Below are 19,769 nucleotides of genomic sequence, written 5' to 3'. Positions count from 1 at the left end.
TATCAATGTGCTTTTAGATTTAAAGGGATAGTAGACAAATATTTCACTTCAGAATAACTTTTTCTCATTTACTCGTTTCAGAATAATTAGTATTTGGCAGTTTGATAGGATCTTGTGATTTTTAATAGGACTTAAATCAGAAAATGCAAAAGCGTCCTAGGTGACGTCCCCATTAAATGACAAGAAGTTGTACATAGAACCACAAGCAGAGTTTTCCATCTTTTCAACTCAACAAAAATTAACTTCATACTCCAATAAAGTAGAATCAAATCTGTCTATACATTCAACTATTCAACTACTACTACTACTACTACCACCTTTCATTTTTCTCTTCTTTCCATTATAAACAAATTATGAAATAGGTAATGAAAGTAAAGTCTTGGACAAAAGAATTTCTATAGTAGTGAATCAACAATTGTGACCATGCAATCTCAAGAACGTTTAGATCCATCAATAGCTTTGATGTAGAAAATCGAAAGAAGGGGCAAACGGATGCAATATAATACCAGGATACCGATGAAGGATGGAACCTCAACGAAAGGCTTTCTGGTTCCTTTGGCACTGGCATCTCTGAAGGGAAAAGCAGTGAAGTCCTATAGCTCATGAACTGGCAATAGTGATGCTGCTGCTCTTTTCAATGATTTGCTGGCTTTCACCAGATCAGATTCTGAATGAGCTGCCGAGACAAATAATCTAATTCCAACAGGCAGCTTAGATTTATCAAGAGTCGATCTCTTTGAAGTCACAATAAACACAGAATCTTCCTTCAAGACCTACATATGATTGCACGAAAACAAACTCAGATGATGAGTAACTCACATCGTCAGCTCTATCTTCAAGCAATTGTAGATCACCCTTTGAAGAACCAGTGGACTTCTTTAATGTAAGGAATATAATGGGGGAAAGCGGATCATTGACTATTTCTAAGCCATTTATATCTGATAGACCTGCAGTTATACAAAAAAAAATGTTATGTTTTCTTCAGACTCACATAATGGGGATAAGAGAGATGAAAAAGGTAATCAGTATGGGACAAAGACCTTTAGTCAACATAGCAATATTTTGTCTCAGTTTGACAAGAAGTTCAGGTTTTTCTTCCACGATATCAATAGCCTTAATCGCAGCACTTGCTAAGTACGGAGGCAATGAAGCAGAGAAGACATAACCAGAACTACTGAGACGCTGCCAATGTAAGCAAAATAAACCATCAACAAAAAATGAAAATCATGAAAACGGAATTAGTGGAAATAGAAGATAAACTAGTACTACTCAAACCAGTGGATAGAGTACACTTTAGTACCTGGTGATCAATGACTCTAGCATTCCCAGTGCAAAACCCACCTTCTGTGGCCAATGCATGTCCCATTGCCGCAGTTATTATATCTATCTTGTCAGCCTGCAATTGGATAATTCCATAAGAGGATGGATGTAAACAGACATACAAAGTTAATTAACCAAATAATATGATGAACATACCGAAACTTTACAATGTTCAGTTAGACCTCTACCAGAACTGCCAAGCACACCAATGGAATTGCTCTCATCCAACACACGGAATCGATATTTTTCCGTCAGCTTAATTAATTCATCTAATGGAGCTATTTTGCCAGAATTCTGCAAATTACAGTCATAAATGAAATCTGGAAAAGTACAATTTCCATAGTAGAGAAGTGCGCTGGGGGGTGGGGGGCTGAGTTTTAACAGGCAGCAACAATTTGGTCATCCTCATAAAGAAAAAGTTCTATCGATAATAAGGAGGACATCAAGATCACAATGTACAACCCCAAAGCCATCCTCCTTGATGATCTTACTTACAAAACCTTGAAAATGATTTAGAACACCGTGGAAGTTATCCAATTAATTCCAAACACCATAAATATTGGACTTGGTATATTCTGCATCCTCTCCGGGCCAGTTTGAATGAGGCTCATTTTTTGCATATGGCTAGAATTAATCTCTCCCATTTTCTTACACCTACAACTTTTGCTTCAACTACCACTATGCTACCAAGCATAAGAAATCAGAGTTACTCTTTCATACTAATATTTTCCATTAACATAAACAGTTGATACCTGATACACAGCTTCAACAACGATATAGCGCCGTAGCTTCTTAGCTTGTTTATTTTCTTGGGTAACTTTCTCTAAAGTATTTCGTAAGGACTCCATATTGTTATGCTTAAAATATATGATGGTACTTCTAGAGAGCTGAAGGCCATTTTGAATTCCCCAGTGGACACCTTCATCCCTACAGGACAAAGAAAGATTGCAGAACAATGTCAATAATAGTGGGATTTGATGACGGATGGCAATGTTTGGGTTATTTATTTTGATATCAGAATTAACACTTGCAAACGGAAAACTAATTACTCCCTCCGTTCCAAAAAGAGTGTCTTAGTTTGACTTGGCACGGAGTTTAAGAAATAAAGGAAGACTTTTCAAGTGGTCCAAAACAAGCCTTAGATATTGGTGTGGTTGTAAATCTTCTCATAAAGTTAAATTGTTTCTAAATATAGAAAAGTGCCAATCTTTTTGGGACAAACTAATAAGAAAAGTAAGACAATAGATTGTTTGACACAGCTAAAATTAAGTCCTAAAAAGTAAAAACTGAAAGGAGGGAAATCACCCCCCCCCCCCCCCACCCAAAAAAAGGGACGGAAGGAACAGAAAAATAACTTGTTAACCAATTTTAAGGAAACAAGCTAATCATAACATGGCAAGTGCATTCGGAAAGAGCTTTATAGGCTAAAATTCCTTTTTGCAGCTGAACAGCAAATAGACTCAATGTATCATGTTTCTACGTAACTGATTATGCGAATTCATTAGAAAGCACTTTCTACAAAGTAAACATTCTCAAAGAGAAGCAAGATGAGCTCATACATTTTGAATAAGTTCAGTGATGGAGAAAATGCAATATTAGTCGAAGTAGAAGCTTTTTGTCTAGGCATATAACCATTAAGATACTTTGCCTCTCTCTATTCATATTGGCGTGACACAGAGTCTAAATATCAAAGAGCCAAAAAGTTATAAGAGAAGCTTGCCAAATTACATTATTCCCTTGAGTCTAAAGGTTAACGCCCTAAATTTTAGGTTATAGCACAGTATTATCCTTAAAATTCCCTAGTAAGCAGTATCACGATGAATGACAGAACAAAGTAGCTATATCTACTTACCATATGCTGAGGGAACAAAGAAAGGATGAGTAATAGAAAAAAACACTCAGAAAATAAAGGAGAAGGCTTAGAGAGATCAAATGAAGAGAATTTGGTGACACAGAGTATACCTCTATTTCTAAGGGAAGAGGACTCTAGGCACTAAAAATTATTTTAAAATGAAATGGAACGGGATGGCCACAAAAGCTCCTAGTAGGCACTACAACCTAGTTTTGATTGAACAAAGGTTTATCAAACATGCATACATAATTGATATCCTCTTTGAGGGTAGAAACTCTTGTATGGTATGTGACACACGCTAAAAAAGGGTTAACTATAGAGACAGATGATGCGTAGAGGTGTCAAAATGGGCTGGCCCGGCCCAACCGAACCCAAACCTAAAGGGCCAAAGAATTAAATGGGCTAGGAGTAATTTGGGGTAAATAAAAGGTTCTTTCTTAGAATTAAGATCTTTTTATTTAACCCCAAATTACTCCAGTTTAAGCAGTTTAGAGACAAATTCCATGGAGCTTGAAGCGACAAGCAAGAAGTGAAGCACACGCTTCGTTAGATTGCAGCACACAATTTATTAAAAAATAAATCAATGTCAAACTTACATGATTATAGTACGATAATAATAAAATTGCAACCAAATAACTAATTTCAGTATCCAATGTACAACAATTTCAATGATAATCTAACTCCTGAAAGTTGAGATTCAAAGAACCGCCACTTTTCTTTTGGACCATTTTGCGTGTCATTACTTAAGGCCCACATTCTCTAAAGCGCATGGCCTCACCCATGAGCGATAACCCTTTGCTTCGCATTGCCTCATTGCTTTAAGCGTAAAAGCGGTAAGACTTTTTATAACGTTGTTACATGAATCTGTTACTTTCATCAGGTCCCATCCTCCACGTGTGCTACTTACGTCATCTTTAACTATAGTCATTTCTAATTTATCTAATCGTGTACATCTATCTTAACATTCATTTCTACGACACTGATCTTGTGAATATATTAGCCGTGCAGACCCATATTCGCTCCAATATAAGATTTTTGGTCTCACAAACCTTGTATCAATTCCCACAATACTCCTCCATTTATTCAATCTTATTTTAATTCTATGTGTTAGATCTTCATCTATCATTTCATTCTCTATTGAAGACTGAACCTAAATATCTTAATTATCTGCATTAGCACCAAGATCCCATCCAATCTCAGTTCACCTTAACTCATCTTATGGGACCTAAACTTATAGAATATTTACAGTGTCTTACTTCTACTTATTATAAAAACCTTACTCTATAGAGGGTTTTCTGTAGTTCTAACTTTTGGTTGACTCCCTATAAAAATAGATTAAGCAGAAGGTTCTCTGTATTTCATTTCGCCTCAAGCCTCACATGAGAATGAACCGGCTAATTTTCCAAAAAATAAAGATAAATCCTACATAAATAAATACCAGAACATAAAAGGATATTGTTAAGAAATGAATGTAGTCATGTTCCTTTGTAATATACATAGATAACATAATCTTAGGGTTTGATAGCAGATAGTCAATCTCAGAGATTGATAGCAGATACGTAATCTTAGGGATTGATAGCAGATTTGTAGGATTTTCTTTTTAATTCTTTCCATACTTAAGAGTACTATGTACATGTATATAATCTGGATATTTCATGGAATAATATATCAATTTTTTATTTTTGATGACATGGGAACCCGCAGCCGCTACCCTTCGGGTGCGCGGTAAACCCAGTTCCTGTGCAATAGCTCGCAAACCATACAGGAGAGGTAACCCGCACCAGGCAAGCATCGTGCGACGAGCTCGACCCAGAAGGCAAACCCCTGCTGTCGTAAGCAGGGGGTTTCGAACTTGAGACCTCCATTATGAAAGCCCTATGCTCAACCAACTGAGCCACCCTTGCGGGTGAATAATATATCAATTATTCTCCCATACCTTTGTCTTTTACATGGTATCCGAGCCAACGTCTGAGTTGGTATTGTGGCTTTGCCAGAAGTCACTGTGACTTCGCCAGAAGTTACTACTTTCGCCAGAAGTGGTTGAAAGTTCTATCTTTCTGTTTCGAATTTGAATCTGAATATCACTTCTGTGATTGAGAAATTGATTGCTTAAGTGTGTTGAATCCATTTCGTTGTACCTGGGTCCGGATTGAAATCTGAAATCTGAAGCTCGATTGTCCGCCATTTTCGAGCGAAGCTGGTGCTTCAAAATTCTGGAATTTCGAGTGGGTGCTATATATTTTTGTTGGAGATCTGGTTGTGTACTCAAATCTGAAGTTTGAGTCATTTTGGAGCTGATCTAATAAGGTTGTTTCGTTGGAACTTTCAAACGGAGTATCGAAGAAGACGACCTGGGCGTCCATTGATTTTTGGGTTGCTTTCTGGAAAATCTATTGGCTTCTCCGACATCGCCGTGTCTTTTCCGGTCAACATCTCTTTTGTTTCTGATTTTAAGGCCATAGTGGTCTGGGAGACTCTCGATCAGATCTGAGAACTCATAGTCGTTGCTGCTTCTAATTTATTATCTGACAAAATGGTTTTGATTTCGGTCGAGGAGTTCGCGAAACTCTCTCAATATCAGAAATTAATGAAGGAATCCACTTCAGTTAATGCATTTGGTGAATCAGATAAAACATGTCTTATCACCTCTTCAAATAAATGGGTGATTGATTCAGGTGCCACAAATCACATGACAGGTAATCCTAATATTTTTTCTAGCTTTCAATCACACAAAGCACCCTGTCAAGTTACTGTAGCTGATGGATCAACTTGAAACAGTGTTGGATATGGGACTGTTAAGCCAACCTCCACTATTACCCTGTCATTTGTATTAAGTCTACCAAAGTTGGCCTTTAATTTGATTTCTGTTAGCAAAGTTACTAGAGACCTTAATTGTTATATCTCGTTTTTTCCCGATCATTGTTTGTTTCGTGATCTTACGACGAATCAGGTTATTTGTAAAGGACATGTATCAGATGATCTCTACATCCTTGTTAAATGGGAGCCTCGGTTTCTTGCCTGCTCTAGTGTCGTCTCTCCATTTGAAGCACGTTGTCGATTGGGACATCCTTCTCTACCTCTGTTAAAGAAGCTCTGTCCCCAGTTTCAGAATATTTCTTCATTGGAATGTGAGTCATGTCGATTTACAAAACATCATCGCAGCCCATTAAGTCCGAGGGTTAATAAGCGGGCTGAGTCGGCTTTTGAGTTAGTTCATTCTAATGTTTGGGGACCATGTCCTGTTATTTTCAAAACTGGGCATAAGTATTTTATCACTTTTATGGATGATTTCTCTCGGATGACGTGGATTTATTTTATGAAGAGTTGCTCTGATGTGTTTACTCACTTTTGTGCCTTCTATGCTGAAGTCAAAACTTCAATGCTTCGGTACGTATTATAAGAAGTGACAATGCTAAAGAATATATGTCAGAATTATTTCAGTCATACATGAGACAACACGGTATTCTCCACCAATCTTCATGTGTTGATGCCCCCTCTCAAAATGGAGTTGTTTAGAGGAAGAATAGGCATCTACTTGAAACAACTCGAGCACTTTTGTTCCAAATGAAGGTTCCTAAACAATTTTGGGCAGATGCAGTCTCAACGGCTTGTTTTCTAATTAATTGCATGCCATCTTCTGTGGTTGAAGGTAATGTGCCTTATAGTGTTCTTTTTCCAAACAAGTCACTATTTCCGGTGGAACCTAAGGTGTTTGAAAGCATATGTTATGTTCGAGATGTTCGACCATCAGTTACCAAGTTAGATCCCAAGGCATTAAAGTGTGTTTTCCTAGGTTATTCTCGCCTTCAAAATGGGTATCGGTGTTATTCTACTAAACTTGGCAAGTATCTGGTGTCAACTGATGTGGTATTTTCAGAGACTACACCATTCTTCTATGCACCTCCCATTTCTATGAGTCAGGGGGAGGAAGATAAGTGGTTAGTCTATCAGGTTACTCATGCTTTGACTGAACAATCAGATGATGTTGTTCCTTTGTCTCCTAGTTCTTCTATTGAGCACCAATCGACTATTGTGCCTTTAGCACCCGCTTCATCTATGCTAGCAAGGCCGCTAATTATTCAAGTTTACCCGAGGAGAAAAGAGACTAATGATACATGTCCCGCACCAACTCCAGTGTCATCAGATCCTCCTCCACCTGATCCTCTAGAAAATCTTGACCTCCCTATTGCTCTTCGCAAAGGTACACGTACTTGCAAGTCCACTTATTCCATTGCTAATTTTGTTTCCTATGATCGTTTATCCTCTACATCTAGATCCTTGATTGCTTCTCTAGACTCCATCTCTGTACCCAAAACAGTGAAGGAGGCTTTGAATTATCCTGGATGTCTGATGCAATGCTTGATGAAATAGATGCCTTAGAGGAAAACCAAACGTGGGATTTGGTGGATTTACCCGAGGGAAAGAAACCAGTAGGATGTAAGTGGGTCTTCACAGTTAAAGTTAATCCAGATGGTTCCGTAGCAAGACTTAAGGCTAGACTTGTGGCTAAAGGGTATGCTCAAACTTATGGGGTAGATTATTCAGACACTTTCTCCCCGGTTGCCAAACTCACTTCTGCTAGTTTGTTCATTTCACTAGCTGCTTCCGAGGATTGGCCTTTACATCAGTTGGATATCAAGAATGCGTCCCTTCATGGTGATCTTCAGGAGGAAGTGTATATGGAGCATCCACTTGGTTTTGTTGCTCAGGGGGAGTATGGCAAAGTCTGTCATTTGAAGAAGTCCTTGTATGGCTTGAAGCAGAGTGCACGGGTTTAGTTTGCTAAGTTTAGTAAGGTAGTTCAAGATTTTGGGCTGAAAATGAGCAAATGCGATCACTCAATCTTCTATCGGCAATCAACAGCAGGAAGTATCCTCCTTGTTGTATCTGTTAATGACATAGTCATCACAGAAAGTGATGATGCGGGGATCTCTGCTCTCAAGTCTTTCCTGCATACTAGGTTTCATACGAAGGACTTGGGCCAGTTGAAATACTTTTTGGGAGTAAAAGCAAATAGGAGCAAGAAGGGTATTCTTCTGTCTCTAAGAAAGTATATACTGGACTTGCTTGTAGACACTGGAAAGTTGGCAGCCAAACCCTACAGTACTCCAATGGCTCCCGGTATGCATCTTATGAAAGACGATGGCGATCATTTTGATGATCCAGAGAGGTATAGAAGGTTAGTTGGGAAGTTAAACTACCTTACTCTGACTCGTCCAGATATTGCTTTCGCGGTAAGTGTTGTTAGCCAGTTCATGTTCGCACCTACAGTCAAACATTGGGAAGCTTTGGAACAGATTCTATGTTACTTGAAAGGAGGTCCTGGACATGGCATATTGTATCGCAATCACAGTCATACTCGTGTGGAATGTTTTGCAGATGCTGACTATGCTGGATCCAAAATAGATAAAAGATCTACTACAAGCTATTGTGTCTTTGTTGGTGGGAATCTAGTATCATGGAGGAGTAAGAAGCAAAGTGTTGTATCTCGATCCCATGCAGAATCCGAGTACAGAGCTATGTCGCAGTCTACGTGTGAGATTATGTGGATACATCATCTTTTAACTGAAATTGGCTTGAAACATCCTACTCCATCAAAACTCTAGTGTGATAATCAAGTTGCGCTCCGTATTGCTTCAAATCTAGTGTATCATGAAAGAACCAAACATATTGAAGTTTACTGTCATTTTATTCGTGAGAAGATTCAAGAAAACTTAATTTCCACTGGTTACGTGAAGACAGGAGAACAACTAGTTGATTTGCTCACAAAAGCATTGAATGGAACTTGAGTTGATTATCTTTGCAGCAAGCTGGGCATGACCAATATATATGCTCCAGCTTGAGGGGGAGTGTTAAGAAATGAATGTAGTCATGTTCCTTTGTAATATACATAGATAACATAATCTTAGGGATTGATAGCAGATAATCTCAGAGATTGATAGCAGATACGTAATCTTAGGGATTGATAGTAGATTTGTAGGATTTTCTTTTTAATTCTTTCCATACTTAGAGTACTATGTACATGTATATAATCAGGTTATTTCATGGAATAATATATCAATTATTCTCCCATACCTTTGTCTTTTGCGGATATTGACAAGGCAGAAAAGAGGGATGATGAAAAAGCAGAACGTAGAAAAAGTTTAGGCTCAGTTGGTTGCGCATGGGGCTTTCAAAATGGAGGTCTCAGGTTCGAAACTCCCTGCCTACGACAGAAGGGGATTTGCTTTCTGGGTCGAGCTCATCGCACGGGGCTTGCCCCAGTACGGGTTATCTCTTCTGTGTGGTATGCGAGCTATTGCACAGGAGCTGGGTTTCCCTTGGGCGCACCCGAAGGGTAGCGGCTGCGGGTTCCCATGTCATCAAAAAAAATCAAAAAAAAAAAAGTTAAGGGAAAAAGGCATGGAAACTGATCTAATATAACCTGATCTTTTATGCATATTTGTGCCTTTTGGTTCTTTCCATAGTTCAGAAAAGTCAATGTAATTTCAACATCTTCATTTATGTTCAAACTAAAACCTTGGACTACTGATGAAGCATTCAATAACTAAAGAATGTAAATACTCACGCAACAACAACATCTCCCTTTTTGCAAAATGCTGGAATTGCACTGAACATCGTAGAAAGTCCATAAGAATATAGTATGGAATCTGGAGTTCCCAGAAACTTTGCTATTCTAGCCTCACAATCAAGGTGGACATCTGCATCAAATGTAGAATAATCAGTTCATTTTCGATGAGAATGAAGGCGAGGAGTGCAATGAAACTGTAGAATAGTTTTACTCAAGAAAATGTAACTGTACAATAGTCAGCAGATACCAATGATCAAATCATACCAATTGTGCCATAGAATCCCCGGGGACCACAAGAACCTACACCATACTTCTCTAGAGCAGTAGTACAAGTCTCCTGCCATTTAACATTAGGTGTGAATGCTCTGTTCTACTCAAGAACTACAACAACATAACTGCTAAGTAAATAATGAAGAAACCTTACTAGTAATTCTTGGCTTCCTAATAATCCAAGGTAATTTGCTGAAGTAAAGTTCACTACATCTTTCCCATTAACTATAGTATGAGGCCCTGCAGCACTGAACAAACACAAGATATGAGAAGCAATACATCAAGCTATTCATTCCTACAAGTTTGATAACTTGAGCATCTATCAAAAACTTGAACAATAGGTAGAAAAAAAGCTCTTCTAATGATAATTGCTGCTTCAATAACATTACTTATCAGCTCATGATGCAAGGAAACTGTTTATAACTTGTGCTTAGCATAATTGAGCCATTGCATTAAGTCAACTCTAGATAAGATCTCTGAAAACTGCTGTTCATAATTTTCCGCATTTTGGTGTAGCACGCTAAATGTAGATGATATTGATACCATGTTGGAGTTCCTAGGTTCCCTATATTTGTAGAGGCAGCTAAGCTTTTTGCAACGCATATTCAGCACCATCTCAATGCTGTTTCACAGATAGAACAACCTTTATTTATCAAATAACATTTGAATCTAGCACGCAAGAGCACAGCACAACGGTTTTAATTGCTTTTATCCTTATGGCCATCTAATAATCATTTAATACAAGAAAAATAAAACCAAGAAAATACTAAACTGGTTCTTTAAATGTAATCTACTTTTTTTTTTTTTGGGATAAGGAAATGTAATCTACTTTAAAATGATGTAAAGCTGGGGAGAGTGGTGCAGAGAACAGAAAAAATATCACTGAAGAGAATGTAAAACCCTTTAGAGTTTCCTTTTCTGTCATATAGGTCTAGGTGAAATTTCTAACTCTCCAAATGCATACAGTTGAATAAAAGAAAGAGTAACCTAACTGAAATCATCTGAATAAAATGCAATTTTTCTTTATAAGGCTGAACAAAATACAATTATCAGAGTGTTTAAAAGAAGGAAAAGAGAAACAGCTTTCCCACCTTTCTAAAACTGGAGGTTCACGTTTCATCTCATCAGTGATGGAAGGGCTAAGTGGTTCCGGGGCCCATTCATCACATAATTCATCAATTTCCTGAAAATCTTAAACGCATTCATCAGCGCGGATGAAGTTGAAGGGCATTTTTTTATGCATTCTTTATTTTTGCTTTCATTACGGACAAGAGTTGGGGGCAGGGACACGGAATGATTCTCTTGACTCGCATTATGATGCATATAGAATACATTTAAAGGGATTTCATGTGAAGTACACAAAATAGGAAAAGGATGGCCAAACAAAATTGAAAGGACTCCTTATGCATATGTAAATTGAAAGGACTCCTTATGCATATCTTTAACATAGATGTTTCTTAAGCATGCATGTTCCTATCTAGAGCCTAAATACTAATTGATGTATAACTGCAAAACTTATACCCAGCATCACATGTTGCAGCAACTTTAGAGCTATGTTGCTTGGACTCTTCAAAAATATCGACGGATGCGTGTTAGATCCTCCAAAAGTAGTGTAATTTTGTAGGGTCCGACACGGGTATGGCAACATTTTTGGAGAGTCCGAGCAACTTAGCTTAAGAGAGCTAAACATTAGGATTAGTAGAAGTGCAAGGAAATGATACAGTTTACATGCAAATTGCATAAGTTTATCAATAATTCAGGCTATCTGGAACGAGGTAATCTTGAATAAGTATGGCCAGACAGAGCAATGGTGTACCAATGCAGTTGCTACCACCTATGGAACATCAGTATGGAGATCTATCAGGAATCTTTGGCCTAGATTAGCAAGGAATACTTGTTATGAGGTGGGTGCTGGTACTAAAATATCTATTCTGGAAGGACTTATGGATTGAACAGGAAGCTCTGATGCAAGCTTTCCCTGATCTGGCCAATATATGCACTAACCTTGAGATTACAGTGGCTGACAGTTGGTCTCCCCAGGGATGGAACAACTTTTTTAGGAGGCATATGAATGATTGGGAAGTAGGCAGGTTTGTGGAGCTATTGCAGGCGATTGATGGATTCAAAGGCACTACTACAGAGGATGACACCATTCGATGGAAACATGATAAGGATGGCAAGTTCTCTGTAAGCAGAATTTATAGGAAGCAGGTCTCCAGGATGCCTGAGAATAAAATAGGTCCATGGAAGCAAGTATGGAGAAGTATGCCTCCTAATAAAGTTAAGTGTTTTGCTTGGTTAGTAATCAGGAAAACTTGCCTCACTCATGAGATTCTACAGAAAAAGGAACGCCGATTGTGTCCAGATGCATGCAAGCAATAAGGCTATAGAGACAAATAACCATCTGTTTCTCCATTGCAAAGTCAACATCTCAGCTTTGGTCAATGCCAGAGCTCACAGCAGACTTGTTACGTTGCTGGATTAGGAGAGGGGGAAGCAAAACACAGAAGAAGTGATGGAGAATAATTTCATACTGTATCTGGTGGACTATCTGGAGGGAGAGGAATTGGAGAAGCTTTGAAGATAGATTCAACAGCATTCTGAAAATCAAAGGGAGCCGCAATGCAACTTTCTACCTTAGGAGTAAAGAACATTGTATAGAAGATGCTGAACAGCTAGTAAAGAACATTGTATAGAAGATGCTGAACAGCTAGTAGATCTTTTAGGTTTACTGTAATTACTTACTTTCTTGCTTTAGCTTGTTACTACCTTTTTGGAGGTCTCCACCATAATCTTAATGCTGAGGAGTGAGGAATACAACATTACCAGTTTCGAAAAAAGAAAAAAAAAAGTTTATCAATAATTCAGTACCCAGAGGTAATTATATTTTACAAGTTATTTTACAACCTTCATTGATTCCTATAGGTTATAACCTCAAGATGTGACAGTAGTTCAGTGCATCACTTAAAGTAACACTTTAAGCCTCAAATTTTCTTTCAGTCACGGAAGGTTTATATCCAGCATATTATGTATCAGCATGGTAGGAAGGGGATACTAGTTACAAGACGAGAAGTCCTTTCTTATGTCTTTCCCAATATACATTGTAGAAACGAGTAATAAAGTTCTAGAATAAATATCACCATCTTAGTTAAACGCCAACCCTGTAGAGTTAATCCTCAGTTGAAACAGAAATTAAAACTATAATCAAGAATGGGTACAAAATAAGAGAGCATAGTGATCTTTAGACAACGATGAAGACATAATATCCACAGGGTTATTGACATTTGAAAATGCAGACCTCTGACAAACCGTCTTTGTCAATGGTCTTTTGGGTGGTTTGTAACTCTTCTGAGACAGTAGGAAAAGGATGACCACCAGGAGAAGACCTTCCACAAATAGATGTCCTACAGGAAAAACAGCAAGACATATCTAAGGCACAACATGGGATCTAAAAACAAAGAGGTGACAACCAACCAAAGAATAAAGAGACTACCTCCAATGTTGACCTCAAATATCACAGCTCTTGCAAATTGAAACTCAAAGACTGATCTCACCCAATCAGATGTAGCTCTCACCACATTTGCAAGTATTGACACTGTTGGATCCATTATCTAAACCTGCAAAATACAGATAAACTTACAAATATAAAAAAAATAAGGATGGTTATTACCACATTCTCCCCCACTCTGTAATGCTCAAGAGTTAGTGATGAGGTTGATTAGAAAAGAGAAATACTCCTAGGAAGAGGATAAGTATAGCACCGAGAATATATAGCACGAATAATAACAATGATTTTCATTTACATAGGAGATCTTCACGCTTCTTTTTTAGGATAAGACAATCATTTACACAAATATATTCTTTTTTTTTTCTTTTTTTTTTTTTGGAGAAGTCTATCATTTACACAAAAATCTTATATTGCAAGTGTTCCTGTTTTTATGATATAGCACTGAAATAATTTCTTCTCACTCTCCACCTGCAATATATCTCTGAGAGACTTTGCCTGGTGTCAACTTGAGTATTTCATGATATGTGAATCCAGCACTGTCCAGCAAACATGTCATATCTAAGATGATCTGTCATGCGGACTTGGTGCTTCTGTACATGGTAGATTTCGGGTTGCAACAGAGAAGTCGGTTTGTGCTATGCCTGAAACAGCTATGGGACTCATTCCTGATGTAGGTGCTTCTTACTTTTATTCAAGGCTTCCAGGATTCTTCGGGGAATATGCTGGTCTTACCGGTGCAAGGTTAGATGGTGCTGAAATGCTTGCTTGTGGTCTAGCAACTCATTTTGCACCCTCGGAGAGGTTGCCATTTTTAGAACAAGCACTAATTGAAGTCAATACGAGTGATCCAGATGTTATTTCTGCCATCATTAGTCGCTTCTCTAACATACCAAAGCTGAAAGCAGAAAGTCCTTATCACAAGATGAAGATTATTGACCATTGCTTCGCTCGGAGAACAATCGAAGAAATCATATCTTCTCTTGAAAATTATGAGGCTTTGAACAAGAAGGATGAGTACTGGATCTCTTCAACCATCCAATCGCTGAAGAAAGCATCCCCAACAAGTCTTAAGATTTCATTGAGATCACTAAGAGAGGGGAGGCTGCAAGGTGTTGGTAGTTGCCTTATTCAAGAGTATAGGATAGCTTGTCATGTGATTAGGGGAGAATTCAGCAAAGATTTTTTCGAGGGATGCAGAGCCATACTCATTGACAAGGATAGAAATCCTAAGTGGGAGCCCTCCAGACTGGAACTAATTACAGATGATGATGTTGATCTTTACTTCTCCAAGATAGATGATGAAGATTGGCAAGACCTAAAGCTGCCTCCAAGATCAAACTTGCCTCCATATGCAATTGCCAAACTTTAAAATTCACTTCTCTACAGCATGTTGCCTCTTTACTACATCATTTTAAAACCTTTTTTTTTATTAGGAAGTGGTACACCAAATAAATGCACATCACTCCAATATATGAAATGCCAAAAATCAAGCCTAAGGAAAGGTACATTGCTATACAATACTTGTCAGAGCTGTGTATACAGATATGCACATCATTTGATTGAATTCTGATGTCCACCCTCAAGCACAATGGTAGATTGTACTACTAAATAATTTGTCGTGTAGTTTCTGTAATCAGAGATAATGTATCGATCTTAATTTATTGCAATGCGAGAACCTGCGTATAGTCTTGGCTGGAAAAAATAAGTTGGATTCTTCATATGATCTTGGTCAATTCTCATCCTATGAATTTAACTCATGAGATTGAGTTAAGCACAAAAGTTTCTCATCTCTTGAGTTAGCTTTTGGAATTGAATTAGGCAAAAAATCTTTTTTTTTTCTCTTTCAATTATATGATATGTGAATTGTGATCCATCTTCATAATAATTTTTGGAAGGAAAAGTAGATGCTTCACGGGTTCGAGTCGTGGAAACAACCTCTTGCAGAAATGCAGGGTAAGGTGGCGTACAATAGACCCTTGTGGTCCAGCCCTTCCCTGGAACCCACGCATAGCGAAGCTTAGTGTACCGGGCAGCCCTTTCTTTTTTAAAAAAAAAAAAAGGAACCTAGAAGCTATTTTTCAGAAGTTGGAAAAAATAGTTTTTTCTGGAAGCACTTTTGACCAAGCACAAATTGCTATTCTAATATCGGAAAAAGTGATTTTCAAATTAATTAGTCAAACACAAACTGCTTCTCTCCAAAATTACTTTTTGAAAGAGCACTTCTAACAAACAACACTTTTCTAAACACAGATTTTAGAAGCTCGGTTAAACAAGTTATAAGTCTTTTTTTTTAATTAAAAAGTCTATGACATGGCTATAGATAATTTTGTAAAAGAAGGAAATGTCAAGAACACCAATTCAGATACTTAGAAACCTCTAGATAAGTAATAGGAAAAATGAATAGAGATAACTAACAGGCAGCAGTAGCATAGCTGTGTTACATGTTGCATCAAGATACATCTTGAAAAAGATTTTGGAGGGATGATGTCAGGTCTTCCATCTACTGATCAAAATATATAAAATTATGGTCTTCCCCTGGAAGTGAAACGAAATGACCTAAATAATGTCACTCCTTATTCAACACTTTGGGAACTTTGATGTAAGGCTCCTCAAAGCTTGGCACAGCAGAAATCAATGCTTCCCTAATAGTGGAAAATGCATACAAGAATCATTTGTTTGCTCTGAACACCGCAGGGCCAAAATAACATAAAAGAAAGTAGACGGAGGATAACAAGATTACCTATTCTCAAACTTTTCAGGTATGTCGTCGCGCAAATTATCTCCCTCAGTATCTGCAGATCAAGAAAGAATTGCCAAAAGGATAAAATTTAATGTCGCATCAAATGTTTTGATGTTCAAAAGTCTTGCACTCTTACATGTTATTAGCACTCAAGTCATCAAAGAAAATCCAACAAAATATTCCGATTCTTACAATCTGTTTCAACTTTCAAAAGATTTTTAAATCCAAGAAAGATCCAGATGCAAAAGGATCAGTAACCTTTGACTATTTAATTTATTGTTTGTTAACCTTAGCATGGTTAGCTTCTTCCAGGAATCCATCCTAAAGATACTGTCACATGTTAACACTAGTAAACTAGAACATGAGAGAATAAAACAAAAGGATGAGGAAGGCATTAATTGCTGTTCTATTTTAATGGATTACAATTTGCAAGGAGATAAATTTCTTCATTGTTGGGTGTCCAATGGCTGACACTAAGGATCAGTCAACGAAATCTTTTAGCATGGCATATCTGGTGGCGGGTCACCCCAATCTGTTTTGGTGCTTATGCCTAGAGATGAAAAGACATGCATTCTTATACCATTTTCTCATTTTTGATGCTGAATGAAGCAAGAACCATTTCGAGAACCATATGACATTATCTTCAAGAAAATAAATTACAGTGGAACTTTGAAAGAAAAAAAATCAAAGAGAAGTATTCAATTAAGTTGAAGTTGAAGTATTCACCTGCCCTTATGGCTGGTTCGATACTCTCCAGATCGACAGCTTGAAGTTGTCCAAACCTGTTTCACCAGTGAAGGCGAGCATCACAACACTATAAAAAAAAAAAAAAAAAGGGTAGCCCGATGCACTAATAAGCTCCCGCTATGCGCGGGTTCCGGGGAAGGGCCGGACCACAAGGTTCTATTGTACGCAGCCTTACCCGAAATTTCTGCAAAAGGCATCACAACACTAAAAGTAGATAATGCACAATAAGAAAAATTACAAAAAGTACCAACACTAAAAGTATATGGAATTATCGATTGAGGCTTTCAGCCTTCGGTTAGCTTGGACAGACAAATACTTAAAGTTTCCACCCAGTTCTTGGACGAATACCTCAAGCAAGCTTCAAAGGTTCCACACTATTTAAAGTTTTAGCACAGCTGGAATTCTGACTTGAAATAAAAACTCCGAACGTTATTTTTCGGAACTTGAAGGCAAATTTAGGTGATTAATTAGACAAAAACTCATCAAATTGCCCCGTTCCCCACCCTGCTTCCCTAGGCAAAGAGGGGAAAAGAAAAAGGCACGTTTTAAGATATAACTCTACTATCTTTAACATAGCTAACTCAACTGAAATAAAAGTAAATAACAACACCTCTAAGGTATTAAATAAGTAACCATACAACCTTTAATATTCAATCAATGCTCATTCCAAATCAATAAAATTTCTGTTCACATTACTTTGCAAATTCTGATGTCTCAACTTCCATTTTACCAAACACTTAGCATAAAAGAAATCAGAACTGCGATAGCAACGTAATCGAAGGGACGCACTTGAATTAAGAGCAAGATATAAATCAACTCTTGAGTTTGAAGAATTTTAACAAACATAACCCTAATAATCTTAATATCAATAAATAACTAAAGAAGATTAAAATGTCAACAACTTTTCAATCATTAGAACACTATCTTAATTCTTTTTTCAATATAAACCAATGAGAAAAATGCAGAGAAAGAGAGGTACCAATCTATAACTTGTCGAATTTTGGGAGCGAATTCTTCAACCTGCATACAAATTAATCAAGACCAAACCATAATTACTTGTTGAAAAGTGAGTGAAATAACAATAAACTTAAAGATGAAATGGGTATTAATTACTTCTTGAAGGGTTAGCGAAATCCGAGCTTTTTCAGCCAAACGAGGAATATCAGGCGGCTCTAAAGCACTCGATTTCACATAGTAACTTCGCTGAGCTGTCGAATGCTTAGGCTTAATTGCCAGTGGGAATGAGGAAATACCATTTTTAGTGAAATTGAAGAAGAAAGAATCAGTCGCAATTCTTGCTGGTTTAAGCAAATGCAAAGGTTTGATACATGCCATGGATAGCGTTTGTTTGTTTGTTTGATGAGGATGACGATGATACTACTTTAGTTGGAATATAACATTTCAATAGTTTTTTTTTTTTTTTGGTGGGGGGGTTTTGCGGGAGTGGGTGGCTGCTTAATGCGTATGCGGCCCTACACTTATTCATTTCTTTTCATTTTGACATCTCAACTAAATATTATTTCTATTGGATCCCTGAACTCGTCCTCAAGTGTATCTATCAAACACAATCCGACTTACATAGTATTCCATCTTCAATGTAGCAACATGTTAATATATATTCTAATTTAATTATGTCATCTTTTAGCTAAGATTAGTTGACTGAGAGGGAAAAAATAATAGCTCTTAATTAGGCTAGCAGTGGAAGAGCAGAAACCGACACATCCATGACCTAAAGAATAACTTACCACACTTCTAAAATATTACTCCATCTTCATTTCCCCAATTTAATTTCTGCTTCTAATAAAAATCAAATTTAGGGAGTTTGATGGACACACTTGAGGACGAGTCAGGGGTTCAATAGGAACAATGCTTAGTTGAGGTGCCAAAGTGGTAAAAAGGTGCAAGTTTAAGGGGGCGCATTTTTAAAAAAAAAAACTTTTTTCAATAAGTTTTTTGTTGGTTTCCCACCTATGTGTAGTAACCACATTAGATCCCGACTATATCCGGATTTGCTTAGCGTAGACCCCATTCGAGTGATGTTCTCCTTACCAAGGATTTTTCATACCCATGGGTCGTGACAGTCTCGAACCCGAGACCTCTATTAAAGGATGCCTTTCTAATTCGTGCGTGTATGTATTTTCATAAAATGCCTGCGAAAAGGAAATACACCAGAAAAGTCACAGCCACCAGCCAGGGGGCTACTGCAGAAGCAACTCGCGAAAAGACCGTTCCGACTCAGACAGCAGCCCCAACCGCTCCTACAGTTACACCTCCTAGTGATTCAAATGGGGATGTTAGAAGTGCTATCAACATGCTCACACGACTGGTAGCAGCTCAGGCCCAACGTCAGGAATCTAGGTCAAATTCAGGAAATAATGGAGAGTCTTTTAAGACTAAGGATTTTCTCAGAATGAATCCTCCAGTCTTCACGGGGACAAAGAAAGACGAAGACCCTCAGGACTACATTAATGCTCTTCAGAAAATCTTCAGGATTATGACAGTTACAAAAAACTAAAGCAGCTACTTTTGGAGCTCATCAGTTGCAGAGCATTGCTAACACTTGGTATGAATCTTGGGAATTGTCTCGAGGTGAGGATGTACCTGATGCTATATGGGATGAGTTTGCAAGTGCATTCCTAGACCACTTCATGCCAGTAGAGGTCAGGGAAGCTAAGGCTGAGCAATTCCTGAAGCTTAAGCAGAATGGCAGGTCAGTTCAGGACTACTAGTTGGAGTTTGTCAGTCTGGCTAAGCATGCTCC

General features: G+C 37.8%; 3 protein-coding genes across 10 annotated transcripts; 1 reads left to right on the top strand and 2 right to left on the bottom strand.

Annotated features, from left to right (window-relative positions):
• Window positions 1-218: 218 nt before the first annotated feature.
• Window positions 219-17,044, bottom strand: LOC132635839 (long chain base biosynthesis protein 1-like). 7 transcript variants are annotated; one of them, XM_060352400.1, is made up of 14 exons: window positions 16,988-17,044; window positions 16,262-16,313; window positions 13,507-13,630; window positions 13,323-13,417; window positions 11,105-11,196; window positions 10,168-10,261; window positions 10,008-10,080; window positions 9,741-9,873; window positions 2,073-2,247; window positions 1,477-1,614; window positions 1,301-1,396; window positions 1,041-1,182; window positions 820-947; window positions 219-773 (listed from the first exon to the last, which is right to left on the bottom strand). In XM_060352400.1, exons 3-14 carry the CDS (start codon window positions 13,619-13,621, stop codon window positions 594-596), a joined length of 1,461 nt encoding a protein of 486 aa, XP_060208383.1. In that variant the 5' UTR covers window positions 13,622-13,630; window positions 16,262-16,313; window positions 16,988-17,044; the 3' UTR covers window positions 219-593. The 7 variants fall into 7 exon arrangements, with proteins under 7 accessions (XP_060208383.1, XP_060208386.1, XP_060208382.1 ...); XM_060352403.1 differs by lacking the exons at window positions 16,262-16,313; window positions 16,988-17,044 and adding an exon at window positions 15,963-16,100; XM_060352399.1 differs by lacking the exons at window positions 16,262-16,313; window positions 16,988-17,044 and adding an exon at window positions 15,937-16,073.
• On the top strand, window positions 13,705-14,890 carry LOC132637395 (3-hydroxyisobutyryl-CoA hydrolase 1-like). The gene is made up of 2 exons (XM_060354486.1): window positions 13,705-13,714; window positions 14,085-14,890. Exons 1-2 carry the CDS (start codon window positions 13,705-13,707, stop codon window positions 14,888-14,890), a joined length of 816 nt encoding a protein of 271 aa, XP_060210469.1.
• LOC132635840 (glutamyl-tRNA(Gln) amidotransferase subunit C, chloroplastic/mitochondrial-like) lies at window positions 13,872-18,427 on the bottom strand. Of its 2 annotated transcripts, XR_009580780.1 has the most exons (6): window positions 18,122-18,427; window positions 17,988-18,028; window positions 16,988-17,043; window positions 16,262-16,313; window positions 15,937-16,163; window positions 13,872-14,922 (listed from the first exon to the last, which is right to left on the bottom strand). XR_009580780.1 is itself a non-coding variant. In XM_060352407.1 (5 exons), the coding sequence occupies exons 1-5, from the start codon at window positions 18,341-18,343 to the stop codon at window positions 16,088-16,090; spliced, it is 447 nt and encodes a 148-aa protein (XP_060208390.1). In that variant the 5' UTR covers window positions 18,344-18,427; the 3' UTR covers window positions 15,905-16,087. The 2 variants fall into 2 exon arrangements, 1 of the variants encoding a protein (XP_060208390.1); XM_060352407.1 differs by lacking the exon at window positions 13,872-14,922 and having other exon boundaries at window positions 15,905-16,163.
• Between the last annotated feature and the right edge of the window lie 1,342 nt (window positions 18,428-19,769).

Source organism: Lycium barbarum, chromosome 4 (assembly GCF_019175385.1).
Source record: "Lycium barbarum isolate Lr01 chromosome 4, ASM1917538v2, whole genome shotgun sequence".
Lineage (NCBI taxonomy): Eukaryota > Viridiplantae > Streptophyta > Magnoliopsida > Solanales > Solanaceae > Lycium > Lycium barbarum.
Note: the sequence above shows the minus strand (reverse complement) of the source record. Positions and strands in the feature narration are given on the sequence as shown.